The sequence below is a fragment of the Balaenoptera physalus genome (genome assembly GCF_965194825.1).
Source record: "Balaenoptera physalus genome assembly, chromosome: 7".
Classification (NCBI taxonomy): Eukaryota; Metazoa; Chordata; class Mammalia; order Artiodactyla; family Balaenopteridae; genus Balaenoptera; species Balaenoptera physalus.
The window spans coordinates 5,035,077-5,062,440 of NC_138886.1; the positions used below are offsets into that span (position 1 = coordinate 5,035,077).

A 27,364-nucleotide genomic window follows, 5' to 3' on the forward strand; every position below is an offset into this window, starting at 1 on the left:
ATATTAATTCTAAAATTTATTATAAATACAAATGATTTTAAATGACCAAGAATCTTAAAGATGGAGGGAGGACCTGACCCACTCAATGTCCAGACTTACTATCAAGTCCCAGGCATGAGGTATGATAGTGGTAACAAGAGTAGACAAATGGATCTCTAAGATCTAGTCCAGGTGGGTGGCAGACCTAAATGTGAAGAAAACCCGAAAAGCTTCTAGATCTTGAAGACAACATAAGAGAATATCTCCATGACCTAGGAGTAGGGAATTTTTTCTTAAACCTTAAAAAAGCATTATCCATAAAGGAAAAGATAAATTTGAATATATTACAATTGAGAACTTCTTTTCTATCGGATGACACCATTAAGAGAATGAAAAGGGAAGCTACAAAGTAGGAGAGGATGTTTGCAATCCCTGAATCTAACATAGGACTCATATCTAGAAAACACTAAAGAACTCCTCTGAACTGATAAAAGAAAGACATAAAAATGGGCACAAGACTTAAACAAGTACATTATAAAAAGAGAGATCCAAACAGCTGATGAGCATATGATAAAAAGCTCAGTAGCATTTGTCAGAAAAATGCAAATTAAAGCCACAATGAAATACCACTACAGTTTTAACGACCAGAAGCACTCAAATGTAAAAGATTGACAAACACCAGGGATTGATGAGTTTGTGGAACAACTGAACTCCCATCCGTTGCTGGTGGGAATGCAAAACGATGCAACCACTTTGGAATGGCAGCATCTGATTGAAGCTTTATCTTACACACTCACAACTTCCTCAGGAGAGCCTTTCTTTACCACTCTCCAAGGCCAAACACCTCTAGGCCACACCGGAGTGATTCTAAGACACATATTTGAGCATCTCTGAAATCAGGGTGCACCCTAATGTAATCAGAGCTCTCATTCCAGATTTGCCCCAGTCACCTCTCCTTCATGGCCCTTTAGCCACAACACTGACAAATGTCTGTCGAAATGGACTGCCTTCTTCACTCCTGTGAATCCTGAAACTGGAATTACTGGGTCAAAAGACATGCACATTTTTTCCAGTTATTTTTTAATTACACAACACATGAATACACCCGTATTTTAAAATTCAGCACAAACCCTCCTAGTCCCGGCCCCTCCCCAAAGGCAGCCACTCTCAGCAGTCTGCAATATATCCTTCTAGACTCTGTTCTTTGCACTTACATGCAAATTAATATATGGTACACATATGACTAGTAGCTACCATTAGCCTACTTTCCACAAAGATGGTAGCAATACACATCTACCAGTAATAAATGAGAGGGGTCAGGCCTTCGCCACCTCTAGAATCAATCTTTCTAATTTTTTCCCAATCTGATAAGTAAAAATCATCTCATGGTTTAAGTCTGTACTTCCCTTATACACAGAACTCAAATCCATCTCTTCCTCGGATCTGGAATTCCAGATTTTAGGAGGTCTCCCCTTCCACACTGCCTAACACCCTGAAGTTACACAAATATTCTCCTAAGCTTTCATCTACGATTGGTAGAGCTTTATTTCACACTACTTAGCTCTTTAATCCATCTGGAATTTATTTTTACATACAATAGGAGGAGAATAATTATTTTTCCAACCAGAGCGCCAACTTTGCTTACTGTCGGCCCTCCCTGACTCACTCAATTAAAATGCCATCTTGGTCAGATGTTAATGTCCCATATATACTTGGAATGTTTTCTGGACTTTGTTTTTCACTGATCCATCTCTGTGGCAAAGCCATACTGCGCCTTGTTTATTGTAGCTTTATCGTAAGTTTCAAAATCTGGTGAAGAAAGTCCTCCCTCATTAAACTTTGAAAAATTATTAGCAGTTTTTGCACATTTCCCTTCCATATTAATTTTTAAAAACACCTTTTTCAGTTTTAAAGTCTTGGCTTTCTTGTTGGAAGTTCATTAAATCTGTTTATTTAAGAAGGCTAGACATTTTTATGATACTACATCTTCCTATCCAGATATTTTGTTCTTTGCTCTTTTTAGAGGAGTTTGGGCCTTTTTGAGCACTAGCTGTCCTGGACTCCTTGTACCTTACAATACATGCACTTTCCTTCCAAAAAAATAAAATAAAATAAAATAATTCTCTTCATTTGGATCTGGATCTTTCCTGTTAAGTTTATTCCTAGGTTTTACTGTTTTTATCACTATTGTGAGTGGAATTTTAAAGTTTTTCCACTTTTACCTGAATATTGCTATTGACTATTGTATGCTCTGTATCCAATCACTTCTCTGAGTTCTCTTATTTTGATTTTTTCATTGACTCTTGGATATTCTGGCTAGAGTATCACTTTGTCTCTAGTTTTCACACTACAAATTTCACTTTGCTGTTTTTTACATTAGCTAGAACCTCAAAACAATGTTGAACAGAGACTCTAGGGGGCACCCATGGCTTGGTCCTGGTTAGTGGTTTTAGTAATTTCCCACTTAACACACGATACGCTGTTGGTTCATCTACCAGCTTCAGCGGCACCTGGGAGCTCATTAGAAATGCAGGATCTCAGGCCCTACTTACTGAATCAGGATCTGCATTTTAATAAGATTTCCCAGGTGTTTCATAATGTACTTTGAGGTTCAAGGCACACTGGTCTAGATGGTTTCTTTCTATTCTGATTTTCGGTAAGAGTTTAGCAACAGGAAGAGCTATGGCAGTTGGGGTCTACCAAATGCTTCTTGGCATCTACGGACCCCTAAAATACAGCTTCCTCCTTCTTTTTCGCGGCAATCATGCATTTTAGGGTTTGATATCCTAACTCCGGGCCACGCCAGGTCCTAGACCGTGAGGCCACCTCTCAGGCTCCAAGCGTCATCACTCCTCACCTACTTCCGCATCCCCATCTCTCCAGCCCCTGGACCATTTCGAGGGCTGAGATGGGCTGTCGTCCTGCCTCAGCTCCCAGTGCTGGTCAGTGCTCAGGAAGCACCTGATTTCACTTGAGCTCTCAATCTTTTACGGCTCAGCCAGGGGGCCCCCTTCCTCCTCTCTCCATGCAGATGGATTTCCTTGCTCTCTCATCACCTTTGGCCCGCGAAAGACCCTACAGAAATTCCCGCCATCGGTACCCAGCGGCTCCACCGCCACGTGCACAAGTCAGACACCGCGCTGCACAGACTGGGCAAACCCCAGCATCTCAGAGGGGCCGGCGTGGGAGCCCCAGGGCCCAGCTGTGGACAGATGCGTCCCGCTCACCCTACAGTGACCCAGGGCAAGCAACAGCCCCGACGCAGCAATGAGACGCTCTGCCCAGGGTGTTGCTGTTTGTTTACTGACCGGACATCGTGGCCTTGGTTTCTGGACACGGGGTCATCAGGAGAGAGCCTGCCCCATCAGACGGGGCTGGGACGCAGTACGACCGGCCAGGAGCGACCCAGGAAAGAGGAGGCCGCTCCTCTCAACTCCCCAGCAGGGAGAAAGAAAGCCCAGCAGCTCTGCCCTGCGATCCCAGGGCTGGGCTGGGCGATGGGGAGGCCAGAGGTGGCGATGTCCTTCCAGACGGCGCTGAGGACAGTGAGGGCACTGGTCCCTCTGCTGGTCTCTCAGGGGTCAAGTGAAGGCCAGGGGCATGGGGGCACTGCCAGCACAGTTCCAGGAAGACCTCAGGCCCCTGTACCACAGCTGGGCCTGGGCCCTGGGGCCACCTTGGGCTAGGACACTGCCTGAGGCCACCTGCAGGGGCAGAAGCCCAGCCATGAGTGTGCTGAGGACTGCAAAGCCCACCTTCTTCTGAGCCTGCCCAGGTCCCCTCTAGGTGACAGACGGCCACCAGCAGGGATCCAAGTCTGCAGAAAGAGTCTGGCCAGGTCAGGAGTCCCTGGGTGTCCCGACGTCCCTGAAGGAGCCACCAGCCCTCAGGGCAGGTAGAGTGCTACCACCACGTAGATGACCCAGCTGGTGGACACGAAGACCCCGAAGAGCAGGCTGAAGAGCACGAGCGAGCGGGCCTTGCGCGAGGCCTCCTCAGCCTGGGCCAGGTCCCCCCTGCCCAGGGCCGCACGAGTCTGCAACGAGACGGGGGGCGGTGAGCGGACACAGAGTCCCCGCTCCCTCCCGGAGGCACCGTCGGGCCCGGCCCCAGTGCGCAGACTGGACCGCTGAGCCCGCGAGGCGGTCAGGGGCCTTCCCCGGGCCACAGCTCGCGAAGGAGCAGGAGCGATGGAGGTTGTGGCTGCCAGCCACGGGCCTGCACCAGACCCGCGCCCTCCGCGCCATCGCCTGCCATCCTCACAACAGCCCTGAGTTTGGTGTCATCGTTGTCCCCACTCTGAAGAGGAGGAAACGAAGGCTCAGAGAGGTTAAGTGACCCACCCTAGGGCCACACAGCTGGTGGTGGAGCCAGAATGGACAGGCAGGCAGCAGCCTCCAGAGTCCCACCTCTGAGCTGTCCTGAGAGCTTCTTTCTCCCCACAGTCCTGTCTTGCTTATGACGGGGGAGCTTGACCATGGAGGGAGGTCAGGGCTGTCACCAGGTCAGCCTTGAGCAAAAGCCCCAGGGCCTTCCTACTCTATTAGAATGTCCTCACACTGGCATCGTGCTAAGTAAGTCCCCAGGGTCTAACCTCTTGCCTGGCCATGGTCAGAAACAATCAGGAGGGAGGGATGGAGGAAGAAGAAAGAGTGTTATCGAGATGGTGGGTGGGTGGGTGGGTGGATGGATGGATGGATGGATGGATGGACGGACGGACGGACGGACGGACAGACAGGGATAGGGGGTTGGATGGGTAGACAGATGGGTGCATTAGTGGATGAGCAGAGGGGTGGATGGATGGAGGAATAGATGGAGACTAGAGAGATGGTGGATGGATGGGTGGGTAGTGGGTGAACAGACAGACGGGTAGCTAGACAGATGGAGGTGCGTGGGTAGAAGTGAGTGGATGGGTGGATGGCAGTCTCCACCCGATTAAACACAAGCCCCACCGGACGGGCAGTTCCCTGGGCCTTAATCATCCACACCTTCAGTGTGAATTGTTTCAGTTGAATGTTCTAGGGCAGATCTTGAGCGGTAGGGAGCAGAGACAGCAGAGGAGAGGGCGAGGACCGCACAGACAGCTGGGCACCGATTTCCCAATCCTGCCACCCTTCTCAGGGGGAAACGCCAGGGGCCCAGGGGCTGCAGGCTGGGAGGGCTGTACCGAGGACCGCCCCACACCCACCTACCTCGTGGGAGTAGACGACGGCAATGAGCCCGGTGAGCAGGCAGCAGAAGAGGGTCACCAGCACGGACTCCATCATGTAGTCCTTGGGCAGGGGCCTGTGTTCCACGGTGGCCGGGGCTGGCACACCGGCCACGGGGCTGTTGTACTGTGAGGGCAGAGGCCACGGCGTGGTTAGGGAGCACGCAGCCTGCGACAGCCGTGGACCCGTCACTCCACCCACTGCCAAGCCCCACCCAGTGAGGCTGCGGGTCGCCCAGGGGTCAAGGCCCCCCTTCTGCCCGCTCCCTCGGCACCCCCAGCCTGTCACTCAGCCCCCAGGAGTCTCAGGGTTCTGCCCTCTACAAAGTGCTCAGTCCAGGGTCCAGCCACCAGTGTCTCCATGTCCCCACTGGGTCCCCACCAGGGGGGACCTCGAAGCTCTCCTCCACAGGCAGCCAGTGTTTTTTTTGTTTTGTTTTTTTCCTAAAAATCTAATCAAGTCATCTCCTACCAAAGGCCCTGGGGACCCTCACAGTGCATCCCACCTTCCTACCCTCCCGTCCCCACTAAGCTGAACCAACCACCGTCATTGCCAGAACACACCGGCCTTGGCCCCCTGCACGCCTGTGCTGTGCCCTCCTTCTCTCCTCTGCCTCAACTCTCCTATTCATCCCATAGAACCCAGCTCAAATGCCCCCACTGCTGGGACGCCTCGCGCTCCCGCCCAATCCCCAAGCTGAGGGAGCCCTTTTCTATTGGGCCCCTGGGCACAGAAGCGTCCCCTGCCGGGTGCTTGTGGTGACCTCTCACCTCCTGTGCGCCAAACTCTCCAGCCCAGGGAGGGAGGGACGGAGGGAGGGGGCGAGGGGGAGGAGGGAGGGGCGAGGGGAGGAGGGAGTGGGAGGAGGGAGGGGCGAGGGGAGGAGGGAGTGGGAGGAGGGAGGAGGGAGGGGCGAGGGGAGGAGGGAGTGGGAGGAGGGAGGGGCGAGGGGGGGAGTGAACGGGGAGGGGGCGGTGCCCGCGGCCTGACTCACCACCGGGAAGGGCGCGAAGAGCGGCTGCGCGGTGGGCGCAGGGAAGAGCGGCGCGGGCGGGGGGTACAGGGCGGAGGCGGAGGGCGCGGGCGGGAAGAGCACGGGCTGCGGGAAGGGCGGCGGGTAGAGCAGGTGCGCGGCCTTGGGGTCGGGCGGCGCGTAGGGCGGGGGCTCGCCCACGAAGCCGATGTTGGGGACCCCGCCGGCGGCCGCCTTGGGCGCCTGCCTGGCCTCGCCCGCAGCCTGGGCCTGGTCCTGGGCAGGGGGCGTCGCCGAGGCCTCGGCCGGGGGATCGCCGGGGGTGCCCTCCAGCGCGGGGGCGCTGCCTCCATCCGCGGCCGCTTCCTCGCTGGGCCCTCCGTCCTCCTCCAGGAGCTGCGGGCAGCGAGGGAGCTGCGGGAGCTCGGGTCGCGCGGCGCTCCCGGCGTCCTCCGGGCTGCCGCCCCCTTTCGCATCCGCTCCTGGGAAGAAATGGCAGGGGTGGTGAGCCCCCAAGAGGCTGCCGGGCCAGGTGGGAGTCCTCCCCCCAAACGCCAGAACACAGCGCCTCCAAGGAGAAAGTCACAATGACCGTGCCGATCCTGAGCCCTGGTGAACCCCGCACTCAGGCTTCTCCAAGCTGGGCCCTTGAATCTTTCCCCAAAATGCAACAGTAGGACAAGAAAACCAAGGCTCAGAGAGGTGAAGTGCCTTCCTGGTGATCACACAGCCAGCACATATGGCCGGCTGGGATGGAAGGCAGGCCTTGCCCACACTTGCCAGCCCCTGCTCCAGATTGCCCCTGCTGGGAGGTGGCCCTGCCCCCACGGTCCTGCTGCCGCAGCCGATTAAACCAGGGAAGAAGCTTCAGCCCAGGGCAGCCCCCTCATAGGCTGTGCTGAGACACCATCCAATGGGGGCTGGTCTGAGGAGATCAGCTGAGCCAATCAGGTTCTCGGCTCTGGAGTTGTCGGACCCCGGCCAAGCGAGTGACTTCAAAGAGCCAGGAGGTCTCTAAGGGCCAAGTGCCTACTGAGGCAGAGAAGGAACAGAAACAGGAACGGGGTGGGGGAGGGGCAGGGAGCAGCCAGGAGCAGTGGGCAGAGAGCAGCCCACCCAGCAGCTTGGAGGGCGCTCAGAGACCCTCAGCTGCCCAGCTGCCTTCCCTCCCTGGTCCTGGCCTCCAGCATCTATACCATAGACTCTGGAGGCACCCCAGCTGGTCCCAGCAAGTCCTGACGGTCCCCCTGCGCCTCCTGAGAGCCGTTCTAACCAGCTGAGCACCTCTAGGCCTCAGGTAGGTCCTGGAGGAACAGCCTGGAAGGGTCCTGGGGCAGACCCCGTGGACCTGGGTGGGCATTCAAGGACCCACAGCAGTGACAGGCAGCCCAGAGCCCAGGGCCCAGGGTGTGGCTTTGGAGGTTCATTTCCTGAGTGTCTTGAAGGGTTACAGAAGGCAGAGAATTAAGTAAACCAGACATGACAGTGACAGCGCTGGTGAGGGTGGAGGAGCCTTGCTGAAATCCCCCTCCCATCCCTCCCCCCACCTCCACCTCCCATACAGCTGGTGGGTGGAGTCAGAGGCCAGGGATCCTTAGGGAAGGGATCCCCAATGGCAGGGAGTACTGAGCCCCTGAGAGCTCCCCACCCACTTCCTCCAGCAGCCAGGGTCTCACTCAGGGCATTTCCTACACACCCATCTGGTGTTCATGCCTCCACACCTCTACCCATGCTGTTCCCTCTATTTCTCTACCCCTTGAATCTGGACTTGGCCATGTGACTTGCTTTGGCCAATTAATAAACATCTTGCACACAGAGGCTTTAAAAACCTACATCTCTCCACATTACCAGGGGCTGGTGAGGGATGAGGAGTTCGTGTTTAATGGGGACAGAGTTTCAGTTTGCGATGATGAAAACATTCTGGAGGTGGAGGGTGGTGATGGTTGCGCAACAGCATGAACGTACTTAATGCCCCTGAGCTGTACACTTATAAATGGTTAAAATGGTAAATCTTACATGTATTTTACCGGTTTTTTAAAGCCTCTCTCTCCTGCTGATCACTACTAAAAACGCTAGACAAAACACAGAAGAAACTACCCGAAGACCCTGAAAAGTGAACAAAAGCAAGCAGATTGTGGAGTGCAGTCAGAACGCAGAAGTGACCATAAAGGGGGTGAATTTCCCATTTTTTTCCTCTCATTTCCCTTGAAGCTCAAAGCTCCAGTCACAGAGCCACGTGATAGAGCACCAGAATGAGCAGCTAAAACTCCACTGGAAACTCTGTCATTCTAGCCAGAGGAACCAGGAAAGGGCCCCTGCAGAATGGAAATAGTGGGGAAATCCTAGAGAGGAAGTAGCTTCAGAGGGGGATCCCCTAGTCTTGTATGTGAACTGGGGTGACCAACGTATATCAGCTTGCCCAAGACTTCCCCGGGTTTACTACTGAAAATCTCGCATCCAGGCAAACCCCTTAGTCCCAGGTAAACTGGAACGGTTAGTCATCTTAGAATGGGTCCACACAAGTCTTAGACTCACCCCCAAGCTGCATGTGAAGGCGACAGACTTAGACCAGCATAAGAAAGACTTTAAAAACTGGACCACTAAAAAAGCCAGAAAACGATTAGCAAAATGGCAATAAGTGCATACCTATCAATTACTTTAAATGTAAATGGACTAAATTCTCCAAAAGACACAGAGTGGCTGAATGGATAAAAAGACAAGATCCATCTCTATGCTGTCTACGGAAGATTCACTTCATATGTAAGCACACACACAGACTGAAAATGAAGGAATAGAAAAACATATTCAATGCAAAAGGAAACCAAAAAGCCTGGGGTAGCTCTACTTATGTAACAAAAAGAGACTATAAAACAAAGACTGTAAAAAGAGACAAAGAACAGCATTACAAAATGATAAAGGGGTCAAATCCAACAAGAAGATATAACATTAGTAAATATTTATGCAACCAACATAGGAGCACCTAAACATAAAAACAAATAATAACAGACCTAAAGAAAGAAATCGACAGCAATACAATAATAGTGGACTTTAATACCCACCTTACATCAATGGAAAAATCATCCAAACAAAAAAGAAAAAATCAATAAGGAAACAGCGACCTTAAAGGACATGTTAGACCAGATAAACTCAACAGATATATACAGAATATTCTATTCAAAAGAAACAATACACATTCTCATCAAGTGCACATGGAACATTCTCCAGGATAAATAATGGTAGGCCACAAAGTAAGCTTTATAAATTTAAGAAGATTGAAATCATATCAAGCATCTTTGCCAACCACAAATGTATGAAACCAGAAATCAATTACAAAAAGAAAACTGGAAAATTCACAAATACGGAGATTAAACAACATGCTACTGAACAACCAATGCGTCAAAGAAGAAATCAAAAGTGAAATTTAAAAAAATACCTTCAGGGACTTCCCTGGTGGCGCAGTGGTTAGGAGTCCATCTGCCAATGTAGGGGACACGGGTTCAATCCCTGGTCTGGGAGGATCCCACATTCCACGGAGCACCTGGGCCCATGCGCCACAACTACTGAGCCCACACGCCACAACTGCTGAAGCCTGCGTGCTTAGAGCCCATGCTCTGCAACAAGAGAAGCCACAAGAGAGAGCCCAGGCACAGCAACGAAGAGTAGCCCCCACTCGCCGCAACTAGAGAAGGCCTGTGCACAGCAACAAAGACCCAGTGCAGCCAAAAAATAAATAAATAAATAAATAAATACCTTCAGACAAATGAAAATGGATAGAACATACCAAAACTTATGCAATGCATCAAAAGCAGTTCTAGGAGGAAAGTTCATAACAATAAATACCTGTACAACATCAGAAATCTCAAAAAAACACTCTATACCTCAAGGAACTAGAAAAAATGAAGCCCAAAAGCTAGCAGAAGTTAGGAAATAACAAAGATCAGAGTGGAGATAAATAAAATAGAGATTAAAAAGACAATAGAAAATATTAAAGAAACTAAGAGCTGGTTCTTTGAAAAGATAAACAAAATGGACAAATCTTTAGCTAGACTAAGAAAAAAAGAGAAGATTCAAATAAATAACATAAAAAATGAAAGAGGACACGATACCACCAATACCACAGAAATACAAAGGCTCATAAGAGACTGCTATGAAAAATTACATGCCAACAAATTTGCCAACCTAGGAGACATAAATTCCTAGACACATACAATCTGCCAACACTGAATCATAAGAAAGAATATCTGAACAGACTGATTACTAGGAGACTGAATCAGTAATCAAAAACTTCACAGCAAACAGAAATCCAGGACCAGATGGCTACCAAACATTCAAAGAATTAATACCAATCCTCAAACTCTACCAAAAATGTAGAAGAGGCAGAAACACTTCCAAACACATTTTATGAAGCCAGCATTACCTTGATATCAAAACCATAAAAGGATGCCACAAGAAAATTACAGACCAATATCCCTGATAAACATAGACATAAAAATCCTCAACAAAAAATATTAGCAAACAAAACTCAACGATACATTAAAAGAGTCATACATCATTATCAAATAGAATTTATTACAGAGATGCAAGGATGATTCAACATCTGCAAAAAAATCAATGTGGTATACCACATAAACAAAATGAAGAACAAACATCATATGATCATCTCCATAGATGTTGATAAAGCGTTTGACAATTCAATATCTATATATGATAAAAAACACTCAACAAAGTGGGTATAGAGGAAATGTACCTCAACATAATAATAAAGGTCACGTACGATAAGCTCACAGTCAATATCATATCAATGGTAAAAAAAAAAAACTGAAAAGCTTTTGCTTTAAGATCAGGAACAAGACAAGGGTGCTCACTCTCACCACTTTTATTCAACAGAGTATTGGAAGTCCTAGCCACAGCAATCAGACAAGAAAAAGAAATAGAAGGAATCCAAATTGCAAAGGAAGAAGTAAAACTGTCACTATTTTAGATGACATATTATATACAGAAAACCCTAAAAACTCCACCAAAAAACCTTTAGAATTAATAAATGAATTCAGTAAAGTTGCAGAATATGAATTCAATATACAAAACTCTGTTGCATTTCTATACACTAATAGCAAACTACAAGAGAAATTAAGAAAATAATCCCATTATCAAATAGAATAAAATACCTATCAAATAGAATACTTAGGAATAAATTTAACCAAGCAGATGAAAGATCTGTACACTGAAAACAATAAGCCCTCAGTGAAAGAAATTGAAGAAGGCAAATAAAAGATAGTCTGTGCTCATGGATTGGAAGAATTAATGTTGTTAAAATATCCATACTACCCAAAGCAATCTATAGGTTCAATGCAACTCCTATCAAAATTCCAGTGGCATTTCTCACAGAAATAGGAGAAACAATCCTAAAATTTGTATGGAACCACAAAAGACCTCAAATAGCCAAGGCAATCTTGAGAAAGAAGAACAAAGCTGGAGGCATCATGATCCCCAATTTCAAACTATATTACAAAGCTACACTAATCAAAACAGTGTGGTAGTGGCATAAAAACAGACACACAGGTGAATGTCAAAGAAGAAAAAGCTCAGAAGTAAACCAACATATATATCATGAATTAATTTATGACAAAGGAGCCAAGAATACACAATGGGGAAAGGACAGTCTCTTCAATAAATAGTGTTGGGAAAATTGGACAGCCACATGCAAAAGAATGAAACTGGACCACTATCTTACACCATACCCCCAAATTAACTCAAAATGGTTTAAAGACTTGAGTGTAAGACCTGAAACCATAAAACTCCCAAAAGAAAACATAGGCAGTAAGCTTCTTGACATCAGTCTTGACAATGATTTTTTTAGATTTGAAGCCAAAAGCAAAGGCAACAAAAGCAAAAACACACAAGTTGGGATTACATCAAACTAAAAAGTTTCTGCACAGCAAAGGAAACCATCAACAAAATGAATTGGCAACCTACTGAATGGGAGAAAATATTTGCAAATCATATATTTGATAATGGGTTGATATCCAAAGTATATAAAAAACTCATAAAACTCAATAGCAAAAAATAAACCCACAATTAAAAATTGGGCAGAGGGGTCTTCCCTGGTGGTCCAGCGGTTAAGACTCCATGCTCCCAATGCAGGGGGCTCAGGTTTGATCCGTGGTCAGGGAACTAGATCCCACAAGCATGCTGCAACTAAGAGCCTGCATGCTGCAAATAAGATCCTGTGTGCCACAACTAAGACCTAGTGCAGCCAAATAAATAAATAAATTTTTTTAAAAAAACTGGACAGAGGATCTGAGCAGACATTTTTCCAAAGACATAAGGGGGGCCAACAGGTACATGAAGAGATGCTCAATCAGGGAAATGCAAATCAAAACCACAATGAGATATCACCCCACACCTGTTAGAATGGCTATCATCAAAAAGAAATAACAAGTGTTGGTGAGGAGGTGGAAAAAATGGAACCCTTGTGCACTGTTGGTGGGAACATAAACTGGCGCCACCACTATGGAAAACAGTATGGAGATTCCTGAAAAAATTAAAAATAGAACTACTATATGATCCAGCAATTCCACTTCTGGGTATTTATCTGAAGGAAACGAAAACACTAACTCAAAAAGCTATATGCACCCACACGTTCACTGCAGCATTATTTTCAATAGCTAAGACGTGGAAACAACCTAAGTGTCCACCAATGGATGAACAGATAAAGAAAATGGTATATATCTAGACACACACACAATAGAATATTATTCAGCAGAATGAAATCTTGCTATTTGCAACAACAGGGATGGACCTTGAGAGCATTACGCTAAGTGAAATAGGTCAGACAGAGAAAGATAAATACTGCATGATCTCACTTACATGTGAAATATGAAAAAAAAATTAAAAAATAAAAAACCTGAGTTCATGGATATAGAGAACAGATTGGTGGTTGCCTGAAATGGGGATGGAGGTGGGCAAAATGAGTGAAGGGCGTCAAAAGGTACAAACTCAGTTTATAAAATAAATAAGTCCTGGGGATGTAGTGTACAGCATGGTGACTATAGTTAATAATACTGTATTGTTGGGACTTCACTGGTGACGCGGTGGATAAGAATTCGCCTGCCAATGCAGGGGACACAGGTTCGATCCCTGGTCCAGGAAGATCCCACATGCCATGGAGCAACTAAGCCCGTGTGCCACAACTACTGAGCCTGCACTCTAGAGCCCACGAGCCACAACTACTGAGCCTGTGTGCCACAACTACTGAAGCCCACGTGCCTAGAGCCCGTGCTCCACAACAAAGAGAGGCCACAGCAATGTCTCAGCCCGCACACTGCAACGAAGAGTAGCCCCCGCTCGCCGCAACTAGAGAAAGCCTGCACACAGCAACAAAGACCCAACGCAGCCAAAAAACAAAACAAAAAACCTTAAAAAAAAATACTGTATTGCATATTTGAAAGTAGCTAGAAGAGTGGTTCTTGAAAGTTCTCATCACAAGAAAACAATTTTTCTAACTATTATGGTGATAGATATTAACTGGACTTATTGTGGTGATCATTACACAATATATACAAATATCAAATCATTACATTGTATACCTGATATTAATGTAATGTTATGGCAATTGTACCTCAATAAAAAAACAGAAAACTGGACCAAGATTGGAAAGGCTACTCATAGAAGGTAAAACAACTAGTGATCTGAAACAACCCAGGTTGATTGCCTACTAAAACAAAACATATCAAGACTTTCCAGGGAATTATAACAGGACTGAGAATCTACACAACATAATATTCGCAATGTACAGGACACAATCCTAAAATCATTCACCATACAAAGAACTAGGAAAATGTGACCAGTCCTCAAGGGAAAAGACAATCAACATATGTCCACCTGGAGATGACCTAGACGTTGGAATTATCAGAAAAAGCAGCTGTTATAACTAGGCTCCATGAGGAAAGATAAACACACTTGAGAAAAGCTCTCAGTAAAGAATTATAAAGTTTGATGGGAAAAAAACACATAATATCTGAATTTTTTTTTTTTAATTCACTGATTGGTCTCAATATCAAAATGGAGGTGACAGGGAAAAAAAAGTCAGTGAACTTGAAGAAGCACCAATCCAACAAACAGATTAAGGGGGAAAAAAAAAAAAAAAGAATAGCGCCTCAGGGACATGTGTGGTAACACAAGAGGGTCTTCACTCTGTGTGCCAGTCAAGTCCCAGGACAGATTTTAGGAAAAGTATATTTGAAGTAATAATGGCTGCTAGCTTCCTAAATGTGGTGAAAGACAAATTCATAAAACTCAGAAAATCCAGAACAGGCACTCTGTGGGAGCAAACCACCCAGATACATCATCATAAAACTTCTCAAAACCAAAGATAACAACAAAGCCTTGAAAACAGGCAGAGAAAAATGACACGTTATATACAGGGGAACAACAATTTGAATTTCCATAGAGGCGACCGAGGTCAGAAGACAGTGGATCAACCCAGAAATCGATATCTAAAGGAAATGTCCTTCAGGGACTTCCCTGGTGGTCCAGTGGTTAAGACTCGGTGCTTCCAGAGCAGGGGCGGGCGGGTTTGATCCCTGGTTGGGGAATTAAGGTACCACATGCCACGAGGCCAAAAAAAATAAAATAAAATAAAACATAAAGGAAATGTCCTTCAGGAATAAAGGCATGTATTCATTTTCTATTGCTGTATAACAAATTATCATAAATATAGTGGCTTACAACACCCATCCACCTCACATCCATTATAATGACTACAATCAAAAAATAAAATAAAACCCAGAGGCTAGGATGTGGAGAAATCAGAGCCCTTGTGCACTGTTAGTGGGAATGTAAAACGGTGCAGCCATATGGCAATTCCACAAAAAATTAAAACTAGAATTTCCAGGCAATTCTCTGGCAGTCCAGTGGTTAGGACTCGGCCCTTTCACTGCCGTGGCCTGAGTTCAATCCCTGGTCGGGAAACTAAGATCCCACAAGCCTCACGGTGCAGCTAAATAAATAAATAAATGTTTAAAATAAATAAATAAAAATAGAATTTCCACATGATCCAATAATTCCACTTCTGGGTATATACCCTGAAGAACTGAAAGCAGGAGCTTTAAGAGATATTTATACACCCATGTTCATAGCAGCACCATTCACAAAAACTAAAAGGTGGAAGCAACCCAAGTGTCTACCAACAGATGAATGGATAAGCAAAGTGTGGTCTGTCCATACAATGGAATATTATTCAGCCTTTAAAAGGAAGGAAATTCTGACAACAAGGAGGAAACTTAAGGACATTACTCTAAGTGAAATAAGCCAGTGACAAAAAGGCAAATATTGTATGATTCCACTGTCTGAGGTCCTTAGAGTGGTCAAACTCAGAGACAGAAAGGGGAATGGTGGTTACCAGGAGCTGGGATAGCGGGAGGAATGGAGACATTATTTAATGGGTACAGAGTTTCAGCTTGGAAAGATGAAAGAAGTTATGGAGATGGATGGTGGTGATGGTTACACAACAATGTAAATGCATTTAGTACCACTGAACTGTACACTTAAAAATTGTTAAGATGATAAATTTTATGTTATGTGTATTTTACAACAATTTTTTTTAATGGGGAAAAATTACCAAAATGCTCATGTACTAACTCACAGTTCTGTAGGTCAGAAGTCCAGGCTGACTCAACTCAGGGTCTTACCAGGCCAACATCAAGGTGTCAGTTGGAATGGGCTCTTACCTGGAGCTCTAAGGAAGAATCTACATGCAAGTTCATTCAGGTTGTTGGCAAATTCCAGTTCTGTGGGTCTGAGGTTCTCTGCTCCCAGAGGCTGCTCACCATCCTTCCCATGTGACTATTTTGATCTTTAAAGCCAGGGATGCACATCAGATCCCTCTCATGCTTCAAAATTCCCTGTCTTCCCTTCTACTACCAGGTAGAGAGATATTTCTGCTTTTAAAGGGCTCACCTGATTAGGTCAGGCCCACCCAGAAAAACTCTCTGTATTTTAAGATCAACTGACTTGAGACTTTAATTCCATCTGTAAAATCCCTTCACAGCAGTACCTATACTAGTGTTTGATTGAATAACTAGGGAAGGGAAACCTGGGTGTCATCTTTAGAGCTCTGCCTACCACAAGTAAAATAAAATCATTCTCAGATGAAAGAAAACTAAGAGAATTCCTTGCCAGAGACCTTCTGTTAACAGAAAGGCTAAAAGAAGTTCTTTGGGCTGAAAAGAAATAATACCAGAGGTAAACTTGAAACTTCAGAAATAAAGGAAGAACCACAGATGTATAATTACTGGGGTGAATATAAAAGATAATTTTTTCCTCTTAAATCCTCTACTATATGACGGTTGAAGGCCAAAATTATAACATTTTATGATGAGTTTGCAATGTGTACAGATGTATTACACATGAAAACTATAACACTTATTAAGCTTATAAATGGATGGGCATGAGGGTAAAGAGACCTCTAAGGTTCTACATTTTACTGGAAGTGATACAATACTAACTCTAAGTAGACTATGAAAAGTTAGGTATGTATTTTAACCCCTAGAGCAACCACTAAAAAAATAACATGAAGCTATGCAGCCAAAACACCAAGAGATAAAATGGAATACTAAAAAATATTTAAGTAATACCCAAAAAAGGTAGGGAGTGGGGCACAGCACGGGAGTGGAAGAGGTGGAAACCAGAGGGACAAAACAGAGGCAAAGAGAAAACAGTAATAAAATTATATACTTAAATGCAGCCATATCAATAATTACTTTAAATGCTGATGGTCTAAACTTTCCAGTTAAAATGCAGAGATTGACATAATGAATAAAAACCAAGACTTACAAGCAACCTACAATAGATAAACTTTAAATATAAAGACACAGAGAGCTGAAAGTAAATGGGTGGGAAAAGATATGCCAAATAAACAGTAAGCAAAAAAGGCTGGAGTGGCTCTTTTAATATCAGATAAAATAGGCAAAGCCCGGGCGCCTAGAGCCTGTGCTCCGCAGCAAGAGAAACCACCGCAAGGAGAAGCCTGCGCACCACAATGAAGAGTGGCCCCCGCTCGCCGCAACTAGAGAAAGCCCGCGCGCAGCAACAAAGACTCAACACAGCCAAAAAAGAAAAAAAAAAAAGTCAATGTTAAAGAAGATGTGGTATATATATATATATATATATGTGTGTGTGTGTGTGTGTGTGTGTGTATATATATGTGTGTGTGTATATATATGTATATACGTATATATATGTATGTATGTGTAATACACACATACACACACAATGGAATACTACTCAGCCAAAAAAAAAAAAGAGAGACAGAATGAAATAATGCCATTTGCTGCAACATGTATGGACCTAGAGATGATCATACTAAGTGAAGTAAGTCGACAGAGAAAGACAAACATCAGATGATATTTCTTATATGCAGAATCTAAAATATTATACAAAGGAACTTATTTACAAAATAGAAACAGACACATACACAGAAAACAAACTTATGGTTACCAAAGGGGAAAGGGGGGAGGGAGGGATAAATAAGGAGTTTGGGATTAGCAGATACAAACTATAATACTATATATAAAAGAGATAAACAACAAGATCCTACTGTACAGCACAGAGAAATATATTCAATATCTTGTAATAACCTATAATTGAAAAGAATCTGAAAAAGGGTATATATATATATATATATATATATATATATATATCACTTTGCTGTACACTTGAAACTAACACAACACTGTAATTTAACTATACTTCAATTTTTTTTTAATGGCTTAAAAAATTTAAAAACAGGGAATTCCCCAGTCCAATGGTTAGGACTCCGTGCTTTCACTGCCGAGGACGCGGGTTGGATCCCTCGTTGAGGAACTAAGATCCCACAATCTGCACAGCCAAAAATGTTTTGAGAAAGTACAAATTTCCAGTTATAAGATAAAATTATAATTATAAAAATATTTCCAGTTATAAGATGGGTACTAGGGATGTAATGTACAACATGATAAATTAACACTGCTGAATGTTAAGTATGAAAGTTATTAAGAGAGAGGATCCTGGGAGTTCTCATCACAAGGAATAAATATCTGGGGAGTTCCCTGCCAAGGACACGGATTTGATCCCTGGTTGGGAAACTAAGATCCCGCAAGCTGCACAGCGCGGCCAAAAAAAATAAAGGTTTAAAAAAATAAACAAAAAACTCTTTAAAGGATGAAAGAGCATTTTAGGTAGGAAGGATTTGGGGCTGACCACGTAATTCTCGATTCCAAGCAGGTGAAAAAATATGTTATATATGATGGTGTGAGGAATGGAGGGATTAGTGGGGAAGACTTTTTTTACCTTAAAATTCTTCTTAAAATGGACATGTGAGAATAGAGTAAATGTTCTCAGTGATTGTAACTATTTGAAGATTTCCAGAAGGTATAATTCTAACCTTTCAAATATGACGTAGATTATCGAAGTTCAGTAACAATTAGCATAAAATATTAGCATTATAGTAATACTAAGAGGATGAAACACAGGACAGAGTATAATAAATTCATGTAATCCTTTTGAAATAACTGTAAAGAAGTTGAGGAAAGTTTTCTGTCTAAACAAAGTTTTCTAGCTGTTGTAAAGCACTAAATTCACTTTAAAAATATTAACCATGCATGCTTATTAAAATAAATGCTTGGCTTTTAAAAAAATAAAATAAATAAAAAGGACATTCTTTAAAAAAACAAAACAAAATTGGAGGACTTTACCTGATTTCAAGACTTACTATAAATCTACAATAAACGAGACAGTTCATATTAATGAAATGATAGACACATACATCAATGTAGCACTAAAACAGTAGAGTATCAAAACAGACGCACATATCTATTTGGTCAGTTGATTTTTGCCAAATGGGGAAAGGAAAGTCTTTTTAATAATTGGTGTAAGAGCAACTGGCTATCTTTGTGAGAAAAAAGTGAATATTGACTCTTTCCTCACAACATACACAGAAATTAACTAAAATACATCATAAACCCAAATGTAACACCTAAAACTATAAAACTTCTGGAAAAAATATAGGAGAGTATCTTTTTGACCTTAGACTAGATAAATAAATACTATGTATGACAGCAAAAGCATGATCCATAAGAGAAAAAAATGCATATGTTGGACTTCAAAATAAAAAACTTTCTTCAAAAGACATCACTAAGAAATACAAAGTCACATCACAGAGTGGGAGAAAATATAACACATATATCAGGCAAAGGAGTTGTATCAACACTGTATAAAGAACTGTTAAACTCAATAATAAGTCAAATATCCCAATAAGAAAGTGGACGAAATATTTGTCTACTTCACCAAAGTAGACACTCAAATGGCCAATAAGCACATAAAAAGATGCTCCATGTCTTTAGTCATCAGAAATGCCATCAAAATTAGAAATGCCAATTAAAACGAGATACACATCCATTAGAACGGCTAAAATTAAAAACAAAACCAACCAACCTAACCCTAGCAAGCTTTGGTAAGTATGTAAAACAATGGAAGCAGGAAACAAACACTGCAAGTAGGAAAACAAAATAGTAAACCACTTTGGGAAACAGACAATTTCTTAAGAAGTTAAACATACATATACCATAAGATTCAGCTATTCCACTCCTAGGTGTTTACTCAAGGGAAATAAAAATATATAGCCACACAAATGTGTATAGAAACTCTGTTTGCAGTAGACCCAGACTGGAAACAACCCAAAAAGTCCACAACCAGATGAATGGATAAAGCAATTGTGCTGTATCCATACACTGGAATACGTCTGCAGAGGCAGCTCTATGATCCCTGCCTCCTGACATGTAATTCTCTCCCCTTGAGTGTCCCGGACTGCATGACTTTTTTACTGCGTGACTTTTCTTTTTTTGGCCATGTTGCTTGGCTTGTGGGATCTCAGTTCCCTGACCAGGGATCAAACCCGCACCCTCGACAGTGAGAGCACAGAGGCCTAACACTGGACCCCCAGGGAATTCCCTGCATGACTTCTAATGAAGAGACTATGGCAGCAGGTATGGGGTCACTTCTGAGATTAGGTGCTTTTTTAAAAAATATTTTATTTATTTATTCGTTAATTTATTTATTTTGGCTTCGCCGGGTCTCAGTTGCCGCATGCTGGACCTAGTTCCCCGACCAGGGATCAAACCCAGGTCCCCTGCGTTGGGAGTGTGGAGGCTTACCCACTGCACCACCAGGGAAGTCCCAAGATTGGGTTTTAAAAAGATCATGGCTTCTTGTCAATTGCTCTCTCTTTGTCTCCGGCAACTCCAGGAGGAAGTGAACCACGGTGGGAGGGGCCCATGTGACGCAACAGGACACTGAGGCCCTAGCCAACAACCCAGGAGGCACCGAAACCTGCCAACAACCAGGTGAGTGCGTTTGCAGGCAGCCCTTCAGCCTCTGCTGAGTCTTGAGGTGACTGCATCCCGGCTGATGACTTGGCTACAACTTCAGGAGAAACTCAAGCCACAGGCACCCAGCCCAGCCACACCAGGCTGTGCAGTAATAAATAGGGGCTGTTTAAAAACCTAAGTGTTGAGGGTACAGCTCTTCCTCAACTCACGATGGAGTCACCTCCTGAGAAACCCATCAAAAGTTGAAAATACCAGGCTTTCCTCGTGGCACAGCGGTTAAGAATCCGCCTGCCAATGCAGGGGACACGGGTTCAAGCCCTGGTCCGGGAAGATCCCAATGCCGCGGAGCAACTAAGCCCGTGCACCACAACTACTGAGCCTGCACTCTAGAGCCCGCGAGCCACAACTACTGAGCCTTCATGCCACAACTAATGAAGCCCGGACGCCTAGAGCCCGTGCTCCGCAACAACAGAAGCCACCGCAATGAGAAGCCCACGCACCACAACGGAGAGTAGCCCCCGCTCGCCACAACTAGAGAAAGCCTGCACGCAGCAACAAAGACCCAACGCAGCCAAAAAAAATAAATGATAATAACTTTTTTTTTAAAGTTGAAAATATCGTAAGTCAAAATAGCATTTAGTACACCTGACCTCTGGAACATCGTAGCTTAGCCCAGCCTACCTTAAACGTGCTCAGAACACTTACGTTAGCCTATAGTTGGGCAAAACCATCTAACACAAAGCCTATTTGATACTCAAGTGTTGAGTATCTCATGTCATTTGTTGAACACCGTACTGAAAATGGAAAATCGAATGACTGAATGGGCACAGAATGTGTCAGTTATTTACCCCCGTGATCCCGTGGCTGACCGGGAGCAGAGGCCCTGCCACTGCCCAGCATCGTGCCACTGCATGTCACCAGGGCAGGAGAAATCAAAATTCAAAACAGAAAATACGGTTTCTACCGAATGCACATCACCTTCGCACCATTGTAAAGTCGAAAAATCAGAAGTTGAACCATCGTAAGTTGGGGACCATCTATAATTTGTTTAACAGTCACAACTACTCAGCAGTGAAAAGGAATGAACTGTGGATACGCACAGCAGCCCACATGGATGGATCGCTAAATCATTAGACTGAGGAAAAGCAGCCAGTCAAAAAGGGTCCAGGCTATATGATTTCATGTATATAAAATCCTAGAATATGCCTTCTTAGAGGAACAGGAAGCCATTCCATAGTTGCAGGGAGGGATTACCAAGGGCACAAGGAAGCTTTTGGGGGTGATGAAGATTCTTATTCTGATGTAGTGATAGCTTGACAGATACGTAATACATCAAAACTGATCAAAGCGTACATTTTAAATTGTACCCCAAATAAAGTTAAAACATTCTTTAAAGAAAAAATGTTTTAAAACACTTGCACGCTAGGGCTTGCTCTCTCCCACTTCTGGGAATCCTTCTGTCACTGCCGTGAGGGAGCCCACTGGATCAGCTCCAAGGAGGAGAATGGGGGCTCCCAGCCAATGGCTTACCAACCCCTAGACCACCCAGCCCCAGTGAGCTGGCCCCGACCTGCAAAATCATGAGAAATAATAAATGTCTGTTGTTTTAGGCCACTCGGTTTGGGGTTGGTTTGTTCCGCAACAAAAGCCAACTGATAATTGACGCAGAAAGTTTCCTTTGGGAGCGTTGGAAGTGAGGAGAGGAGGCAAAGGCGGAATAAAGGGAGACACAGCAGTGGCCAGAGGCAGAGGGCTATGGACAAGCGGACGGACCTGGGCAGTACGGAGGCGGTACACCGGGCCTGGCAGCACCCGGGGGGAGGAGGAGAAGGGAGCTGACAAGAGCAACAGGGCAGATCAGATCTCTCCTCTCCCTGCTCAGTGCCCAGGGCAGAGCTGGCCTGGTGGATATGGGATGAGGTTCTTTTTTTTTTTTTTTGGCCATGCCACGCAGCATGCGGGATCTTAGTTCCCTGACCAGGGATTGAACCCGGGGCCCCAGCAGTGAAAGCACCGAGTCCTAACCACTGGACCACCAGGGAAGTCCCTGGGCTGAGGTTCTGGGTCATGATCAGGAGCTGGAGCTCAGGGGCCAGACCGCCCGGGCTGCTTCCTTTCCCTGTGCCTCCTCAGTCTCCTCATCCTTAAAATGGGGACACCACCACTTCTCGGGGTTACTGTGGGGATGAAGAGTGTATTCATGTACAGTGCTTGGGCGCTCCACTAACCCTGGCTACCGTTATCTGAGGTTAGGAAGCGGCTGGGAGATGAGAAACTGGAAGGGTGTTCCGGCCAGTTTGGGGAATCGGTAAGAAGTGGGGGAAATCAAAGCCAATGAGGAATGAGATCACACGTAACGTCAGCAAGCTTTGTGACTTCTGAGTTTGATCCAGAGAGCTGGGTTCTTCCAAGAGGACCTCCGTGGGGGTCTTCAGGGTTGCTGATCTATTGGAGGGTGGGTGTGGCCTAAATGTCCCTGCGGGAGACACCAGAGCAGCTCCCAACCTCACCGACCCAGCCAAGGGCTGGAGTTTTCAAATAAGGCAACAAGAACAAAAGGAACATTGTGGGGAAAATGAGAAGTTGTGTTTGCTGTCTATGCTAGAGGGCCTTCCTCTAAGCCCAGAGGCCACTTGCTGACCTACTTATGAAGCTCTCAGCCAAAATCCACCACCCTTGGTACACAAAGCCCCCAAACCACCCTCTGAATATGCAGCTAGGCAGAGGCACCCAGCCGCCAGCCATTCAATCCCACACGTTTCCACTGGGCAACTCCTGTGGACTAGTGTTCTAGGCTCAGAAATACAATTCTGCATGGACCGAGAGATGATCATACTAAGTGAAGTCAGTCAGACAGAGAAAGACAAGTATCATATGATATCACTTATAGGTGGAATCTAAAAAACTGATACAAATGAACTTATTTACAAGACAGTAACAGACGCACAGACATAGAAAACAAACTTATGGTTACCGAAAGGGATGGGGGATAAATTAGGAGCTTGGGATTAACAGCTACAAACTACTATATATAAAATAGATAAACAACAAGGACCTACTGTAGAGCACAGGGAACTATATTCGATATCTTACAATAACCTATAATGGAAAAGAATCTGAAAAAGAATATATACATAACTGAATCACTTTGCTGTACACCTGAAACTAACACAACACTGGATATCAACTATACTTCAAATCAACTATACTTAAAAAAAAAAAGAATTCTCTACACAAACCCCACAGAAATACCATGATTTCAGCAGGGTCAGGTGCCTGTGGGGCTGCTAAGTGGATGAAGCTTTGCCGCTAAGATGTCCAAGTGAATAGCAGTGATAGTGCTTGGAACTGCAGCTACCATTTTTAAGCATCTATCAGGTGCCAGGCCCTGAGGAACAGACATGACATCTGCATTAACCCTGAGCCAGCTGTGCCACCCCGTGAACGCTGGCTCTGTGACCTTAGAGACAAACTCTCCATGTCTCCCTTTCCTCATCTGTAAATGAAGATAATAATAGTAACGATCATTTAAAAATAATAACAGGGACTTCCCTGGTGGCTCAGTGGTTGAGAATCTGCCTGCCAACGCAGGGGACACAGGTTCGAGCCCTGGTCCGGGAAGATCCCACAAGCCGCGGAGCAACTAAGCCCGTGCGCCACAACGACTGAGCCTGCGCTCTAGGGCCCGCGAGCCACAACTACCGAAGCCCGCGTGCCTAGAGCCCGTGTTCCGCAGCAAGAGAAGCCACCGCAATGAGAAGCCCGCGCACGCACGTCAACGAAGAGTAGCCCCCGCTCTAGCGAGAGCCCGCGGGCAGCAACAAAGACCCAAGGCAGCCAAAAATAAATTAATTAAAATAAAATAAGATAATAAAAATAATAACAGTGGACACAAGCTCAGGCTCTGTTCTGAGAGCTTCCTTACAGTAGCTCAGGTCAGCCTCAGGTGTGTCTTATTATCCCGTTTCACAGGTGAGAGAACTGAGGCTCCCAGTAGGTAACCTGAGCCTAGGAGGCGCTCCCTCGGTTGCTGGCACGGGAGTGCCCCGGGGAGACGCCGATCCCCTGCCCCAGTTATCATAACAAAAACCGCAGCTACCCGGGCCGCCTGGGTAAATACCTGGCCCGATGACGCGAAGATAGGGCTGCAGAATAAATAAATTTGCTGGCGGGGCTGCCCGGCCGTGGCCTCGGGTTCTCGGGTTCTCGACACCCGAGCCTCGGCGGGACATTCCAGCCGGAAAGGGGGGCCGGGAGTTTGGTGGGAGGTGCTCGAGGGCCCGGGGTGCGGACGGCAGATGAAGTCAGGCGGGGCCGGTCCCCATTCGCAGCAGCAGCCCCTCGGGAGCCCCTTGCAGAAGAAATCTAGGTGCGCCCCGCCCCAGGTTCGCGGGGGCGGTGGGTCAGGCGGACTCCGCACCGCCTGCGGCTCCGGGTCCCGCCGCCGTCACCACGACCCCCTGCCCGGCCAGCCTGGGACCCCCGAGGGCAAGGCCGGGGTCTCGGTTCACCGCCCCCCGCCCCGCCCAGGGCTGGCTGCGCCGCGGGCCGCCGGAGCTGCCGGGCTGAGCCTCCCCGCGCCCCGCACCCCGTCTGCCCAACTACCCAGCACGTCCCCCGCCCCCCGCCCCGCTTCTCGGTCCCCGAGTCAGTCTGCGGGGTCTCCTGCCATCTCTTCCCGGCTCTCTCTCCCTCCCTGGCCCTGTCTCTGCCCCCCTTGACAGGGTGGCCCCCTTCCCCGCTCCAAGGACTGCAGCCTAGCCCGTTCACCACCTTTGCCCGGTGAACAGTCATTAGAGGAAGGACGGGGTGTGGGGGAGGGAGGGGAACGTGCCCCCCACATCGCCACTGCCGGGCACCTGCTGCCCGCCCGGGGGCTGCGCCGAGGGCTGCCCCTCCCCGGCGGAGGGGGCTGCGGCCAAGGTGCCCGAACTCCCCGCAGCGGCCTCCGGGCCCCTCAGTTCCGGGTGCGAGGGAGAGGCGTCCCAGGGCAGACCGGCCTCGGGGCCCGGGGCGGGGTCGCCCTCGCCTTCCCCGGGAGCCGGGATCCCCGGGAGCGCGTACCGGGCCCGCCGCCCTTACCTGCGTCCATGGCGAGACCAGCTGGGCTGCACGCCTCCCGCGCCCGGCGCCTCCCGCCGCCGCCGTCGGGCCCGGCTCCGCTTTCACGGGCGGCTCGGGTTTCCTGGTGCCGGCAGCGCGGCCGGTTAATCATTGACCGCCTGGATTGCCCGCGGCTGTGTCAACAGGCGGCTCCACGCGCGCCCCGGCGCTGGGGCCCGAACCTGCGGGCGCCCGCCAGCCTGGCCGCCTCGGCAGGACCCGCGCCCGGCGGCCCCCCGGGGAGGAAGCCGAGTTGGAGGCGGGTGGGAGGAGGGGAGCAGCCCAGGCCCAACTGGGAAAGGGCAGGGGGAGACTGGGGCAAGCCGGAGAGCACGGCTGGATGCATCTGTGGCCAGAAAAGGCCTTGGGGTTCCGAGTTGCCGAATCCTCCCTTTTATTTTGCCCAGCAAGAGAAGCCAGAAATACAGATTGTCGTATGAAATCTCCTGGGTTTTAAAACAATGTGTGTGAGACTCCTATTCCCTGAAACTTACCAGACTGGAGAACTCAAAGCAGGTCTCACTCCAAACACCGAGAAATGCTAGACTACGCAGGCAAGCCAGACGGCAATTTAAATTCATGGCTGAGCTCCCAAGATAGTAAGGGAGATCCCCAGGGACCAAGGAAGAGCGGACACCGACACAGCCTGGAGGGGATGGAGGCGGGTGCTGTCTGTGCACTGTGGTGGGTTAGTGGTCTCTTAAGCTGGTCTCGGCTTAAGTTTTGCACCCAGATGTGGACAGGAGATGAAACCTTGGGTCTGCGAAGCAGGGAGTTGGGATGAAGAGCGATGAACACAAAATAAAATCTGCCCATGGCTCAGAGGAGACAAGGAAGCCAGTCTGACCCAGACTAGGTTCTGGATGAGGAAACAAAGTCTCCCTAAGAGTTGTAACCACAGGCCTATTCCTCACATGGGTCTGAGTTTCAAGTTCAGCCCGTTGTTGTGGTCCAGAAACCCCGACTTTAAAAAATTGACATTAAAAAAAAAATAGTGGCTCCAGGAAAGAGCGCTGGGATTTCTCCCAAGCAAAACTACTCTGGTGGGACAACCCCCATCCAAGATGACAAGATTCCCACAGAAGAAGCGCCCCTGAAGATAAGTGCACAACCCCCAAAGGCAAAACGCACAGGCAAACAACCCACCATGAGAGTCTCCAGACACGAAAGCAGGACTTGATTCTGGGGCAATCAGGATCCAGCTGGGAAAGCAGAAACCACCTGGAGTATTTAAAAGAAACAGGGGACATTTAATGCAGGGAGCTGGCTTTGGTGATGACGGAAGAGGCAAAAGCTAACCCGGAGAGGGTGAAACAACCCAGAGCTGAGCCCAAGGAGGAGGAGGTTACACACCACGGGCAGCAGGGTGGAAGGGGTCCACCCTGGGTGGGTGCAGGCAACAAGGGGGTGCATTGTTTGAAGACAATAATAAAACTGGCTAAAAGCTGCTCTGCTTTTAATCACCGTGGGACAGTAATTCTAAACAATGTCAGTGACAAAACACTCCTCCCTGAAAAGAATATTTTGTTGGTCTCAGTTCTAAAACAATTGCTGTGGTGCTCATTTTCTGTGCTCACAGGAAGCCAGCAGTCAGGATAGACCAACAGACGTATAGAAATATCAGGGTTTCCTCAGTGAATGTACCCAGCCAAACAAACCTCACCCACACACTCAGAACTTCTAACCATCTTTCGAGTCCCCTGCTCTAAAATATCAACACGGACCGGGTTCATCCG

General features: G+C 46.7%; 1 protein-coding gene across 3 annotated transcripts; it reads right to left on the minus strand.

Annotated features, from left to right (window-relative positions):
* Positions 1-3,261: 3,261 nt before the first annotated feature.
* Positions 3,262-26,462, minus strand: PRRT1B (proline rich transmembrane protein 1B). Of its 3 annotated transcripts, none has more exons than XM_082468225.1 (5): positions 26,123-26,462; positions 25,608-25,710; positions 6,184-6,644; positions 5,172-5,315; positions 3,262-4,015 (listed from the first exon to the last, which is right to left on the minus strand). In XM_082468225.1, the coding sequence occupies exons 1-5, from the start codon at positions 26,207-26,209 to the stop codon at positions 3,866-3,868; spliced, it is 945 nt and encodes a 314-aa protein (XP_082324351.1). In that variant the 5' UTR covers positions 26,210-26,462; the 3' UTR covers positions 3,262-3,865. The 3 variants fall into 3 exon arrangements, with proteins under 3 accessions (XP_082324351.1, XP_082324352.1, XP_082324353.1); XM_082468226.1 differs by having other exon boundaries at positions 25,608-25,747; positions 26,123-26,188; XM_082468227.1 differs by lacking the exon at positions 26,123-26,462 and adding an exon at positions 24,646-24,876 and having other exon boundaries at positions 25,608-25,681.
* Between the last annotated feature and the right edge of the window lie 902 nt (positions 26,463-27,364).